This window comes from Carassius auratus, chromosome 15 (genome assembly GCF_003368295.1).
Source record: "Carassius auratus strain Wakin chromosome 15, ASM336829v1, whole genome shotgun sequence".
In the NCBI taxonomy this organism is placed as follows: Eukaryota; Metazoa; Chordata; class Actinopteri; order Cypriniformes; family Cyprinidae; genus Carassius; species Carassius auratus.
In genome coordinates this window covers 23534117-23538637 of record NC_039257.1, presented here as the reverse complement: position 1 = coordinate 23538637, position 4521 = coordinate 23534117, and the positions used below count along the sequence as shown (strand labels likewise).

The following is a 4521-nucleotide window of genomic DNA, read 5'->3' as shown; positions in this document are numbered from 1 at the left end:
ATCTATGTTCACTATATATAGCAATACCTGGCAATTAAGCATCTTTGGCACTTAGAAAATTAAAAAAGAAAGTTAAAACCAATAACTGATAAATAAAGAAAAATAAAATAAAAGAACAAATAGCATAGGCAAACCAATGAGAAGTAGATTATTTGTGTCTTTGTTTTATGTAAAAATAGACAGACATATTTTCTTTGTATGTTAAATGGTGAGATAACTGATAAGAATTATCTTGACCAAATTGATTAAAAAAGGGATGAAAGTATAATTGTGCAAGTGACTTTGCTAAGAAAACTAAATCAATCAATTCAACTTTCCACCACAGAGATTATGGTGCAGTCTGGTTAAAGTGCACAAGAGGTATTTGATCACATGCCTTACCTCTGTCCCACTCATGCTGGAACTGCCCCTTTACTGCTCTGCCTCCACTTCATATATAGAGAACACAGAATAAAGAGTCATGGAACTGAGAGAACATAGAAAGATATAAACTGGACTGTAAGCAACATTTTACCGAAGAGAGATGGAACTCTCTAGCTCACTGGTGTTGGCTTTAGTCTTGGCTGTGTTGATGTTCATCTGGTGGAAGAGGAAGGCGAGTGGACTTTCTTTGCCCCCGGGGCCACTGGCACTGCCACTGATTGGCAACTTACCAATCATGGACAAGCGTGCACCCTTTAAAAGCTTTATGCAGGTAAAAGAAGTAGCAGCACTATGTATCTCTGAATGTTATTCTTAAAATATAAGCATGTTAATTGCATCTTATTGAAAAGTTGATGCATTTTGGTTTTGGCAGATTTTTTTTACCAGTGCATCAAAGCAGAGTTGTCATTGTTGGATTAAGCTGTGACACAGAGAGATTTAATTGTTCTTTGTGAAACTGTCATCTGTTTTCAGTGGAGCAAAACCTATGGTTCTGTGATGACAGTGTACCTCGGGCCTCAAAGAATGGTGGTTCTGGTCGGTTATGATACAGTCAAAGAGGCTCTGGTGGACCAGGGAGAGCACTTTACAGGCCGAGCACCTATTCCCTTTCTGATCAAAGTTCTAAGAGGCTACGGTGAGATTAATGTTAATTTTCCTTGTCAGGCTAATTGAGTTAATTCTAAATTTCGATACCTCTTACGTGTTTGCAGGTTTGGTCATCAGTAATGGAGATCGCTGGCGTCAACTAAGGCGGTTCACTCTCACCACACTGAGGGATTTCGGAATGGGACGCAAACGAATGGAACAGTGGATTCAAGAAGAGAGCAGACATTTGCTGAAGAGCTTTGAGGAAACCAAATGTAAGAGAAGACAGCATATGACATTTCCACCTCTTGAGTTCAGTACTACTGCAGTTATACACATTCTGCAGTCATGGCTGTCAGTGCTGTGTGATATCATTTTTTCTCCTCCAGCAACACCAGTTGACGCAGCCTTCTTCCTGAGCCGGGCTGTGTCCAATGTGATCTGTTCATTGGTGTTTGGCCAGCGCTTTGATTATGAAGACAAAAACTTCCTGCACTTGCTCCAGATCATCTCCAGGCTCCTGCGCTTTATCAGCAGCCCCCAGGGTCAGGTGAGCAGATGGGACAGTCTGGGACAAGTTATGGAGCAAGAAAGATAAGCTCAAGAAATCACAAAATATCCTTTCAGGTTTAAAGAAAAAAGTAACAGGTTGCTAACAGGGCTTCTTATAGGACTTTCTAAAATAAATGATAAACTGATAAAAACATGGAAGCAAATTGGAATGTACAGGGTGTGACAAAATAGCCAAGGCTAATAACTAGTAACTTGGTTGATCTTTAAAGAATGTGAATGTCTCCTTAACTAATTTTTCAACCCCAACAGCTGTACAACGTCTTCCCTAGACTAATGCAACTCTTGCCTGGCAGACATCATGCCATGTTTAAAGAGATAGAAGACATCAAAGCCTTCATCTTGAAAAAAATCAAGGAACATGAGCAAAATTTGGATTTAAGTGACCCAAAGGACTTTATTGACTGCTTTTCTATCAAACTCAAACAGGTATCGAAAGATTTTCTTATTTTCTTATGTCTTCTGTTTAAATTATTACCTATTATTCAGCAAAGTATACCATTTATTTTATGTTACTTTATGTTGTAATATAGGAGAAACACAATCCTGACACAGAATTCCACAAGGATAATATGTTGGGGACCGTTTTGAATCTGTTCATAGCTGGTACAGAGACCACCAGCACAACTCTCAGATATGCCCTGATGCTTCTTATCAAGCACCCCAAAATACAGGGTATGTAAGAGATACGTAGGGACTACAGTGGCCCTAATTGCTGTTAAGTGCACACTACAAGACTATGAATCACAGTCCTCAGTCCCCAGTCTCATATTATGTCATGTTGGTGCACATACAAAACAAGAATATAGATAAGTGTCCATTTATTTATTTATTTTTATTTTATTTTTAAAATAAAAACTTTGGCTTTCCAAATTCTCTCACTCTTTCTCTTGCACTCTTTTACTGTTTCATAGTTTGACAAGTTGAAGTTCACAATTAATTTCCTGCTTGTAAGGACAGTGTGTACACATGGAGAGTAATCAACCAGATTTCAAATATTTTTGTTCAAGCAAAATTGTAGCATCTTTGTTACAAGAGCATCGGAAACAGTCATGTGGTATGATAACTGATTTATTGTGTAAAATTTTAAACAAAAATCTTGCATTTGTTGTGTTTGTATTTTTACAGGAACACTTTTAGCTATTTTTATCTGGAGTTTAATTATTATTTTTATCTGTTGCACATTTGTTTTATTGTTATTATTATTTAGCTCACATTTATTGATCATATATAAGAAAAGCAATTTTTATATATTTCAGAGCGAATGCAGAGGGAGATTGACAGAGTTATTGGACAGAACAGAATCCCTACAATGGATGACAGGAAGTCTCTCCCCTTCACTGATGCTGTGATTCATGAAGTACAGCGTTATCTGGACATTATCCCACTAAATGTTCCCCATTATGCCACACATGACATCACATTTAGAGGTTACATAATACCAAAGGTAGGAATGAACACATACAGTGGTTAACTTCTCTTATCTTCCAGATTACTAGATTATTATGTCCTACAATGGCACAAAATGCCCCCAAATATTTCCTAATAATCTCTTGTCAATGCAGTGTGCTCAGTGTGGTTATTTTGTGTATATTTAAATAGATTTTTTTCTCCCCCAAGGACACAGTAATTATTCCCATGTTGCACTCTGTCCTAAGGGATGAGGAACAGTGGGAAACCCCTTGGACATTTAACCCAGAGCACTTTCTGGATGACAATGGCAACTTTAAAAAGAATCCAGCATTTATTCCCTTTTCTGCAGGTAAAGTATGTGAAGTTCCTCATGTGAAAGTAGAGTTAATCAAAGTTCTTTCAAAAATACATACTCACACACACACACACACACACACACACACACACACACACATATATATATATATATATACAAGATTTGGTAACAATATAGCATAATGAGAGATTTACAAGGAATATTTTAAAGGCCAGTCATTTTTGACCAATATCACAAAATCAAGTAAAGGATTTTCAGCACACCACCTATTTAAAGCACACCTCTAGAATTACAGAACAGAATCCTAACAATTAGGGTACCATAACTTTTAGCATAAATAGAATTAATGATCAGGATCTTTTATTCTGTCTTGCATTTTTGCAGGTAAACGCTCTTGTGTGGGTGAGTCTTTGGCTCGTATGGAGCTCTTTCTGTTCATCGTGTCTCTGCTTCAGAAATTCAGTTTTAGCAGTCCAAAGGGTCCGGATGGAGTAGACACCAGTCCTGAACTTAGCAGTTTTGGCAACATGCCTCGATTCTATGATCTTATTGCATCCCCCCGCTGAGAAACCGAGATATTGCACCTTCTCTCATTTTACAAAATGTGGACGACAAAGCCATCTTTCTTTGAAGACTCTATGCACATTAATGCACATTTAAAGTGAATGAGATAAAGACAATAATATATTTCTGCATAAACTCACAATATAAACAGGTCATTTACTCAGATGCTCATTTACTGCATTTGAAAGCCATTTACAGATAATTCACACTTTCCTTTATTTGATCATTATTATATTTGTGTTAATGTCACATACTATGCTGAGATGGAATTATTTAAATATTTGACTTGCCAAATTGATCAAATAAATAAAAATAATAATCAATTTGTCTAAACTCACTTGTCATTCCATGATTTTGATTCTTTAAATATTCTCTGATGGAACAGACTTTTCCAGCAAACTGATGTAAAATGATTTTTTTTGTACTTGACTGTGTCCAAATTCCTTAAATGTGGGTGTCACAGCAGGTCAGGCAAAATGAGGAGAGGCAATCATATTGCATCACTTTATTACAAACAAAACAAATCCAAAAATAAACAATGATGAAGAAAATGGGAGAAATAATTAAATTAACTGCAGGCTTGATATTCAAAGGAATAACAAGACGTCAGCAAGAAACAAGTGAGACTCATTAACTATGACAACATA

At 36.6% G+C, this 4521-nt stretch overlaps 1 protein-coding gene across 1 annotated transcript; it reads left to right on the top strand.

The window, feature by feature from the left end:
* Window positions 1–382: 382 nt before the first annotated feature.
* LOC113115411 (cytochrome P450 2G1-like) lies at window positions 383–4207 on the top strand. Its single transcript, XM_026282969.1, has 9 exons — window positions 383–694; window positions 898–1060; window positions 1137–1286; window positions 1401–1561; window positions 1834–2010; window positions 2115–2256; window positions 2841–3028; window positions 3202–3343; window positions 3695–4207. The coding sequence occupies exons 1-9, from the start codon at window positions 524–526 to the stop codon at window positions 3874–3876; spliced, it is 1476 nt and encodes a 491-aa protein (XP_026138754.1). The 5' UTR covers window positions 383–523; the 3' UTR covers window positions 3877–4207.
* The last annotated feature ends 314 nt before the right edge of the window (window positions 4208–4521 follow it).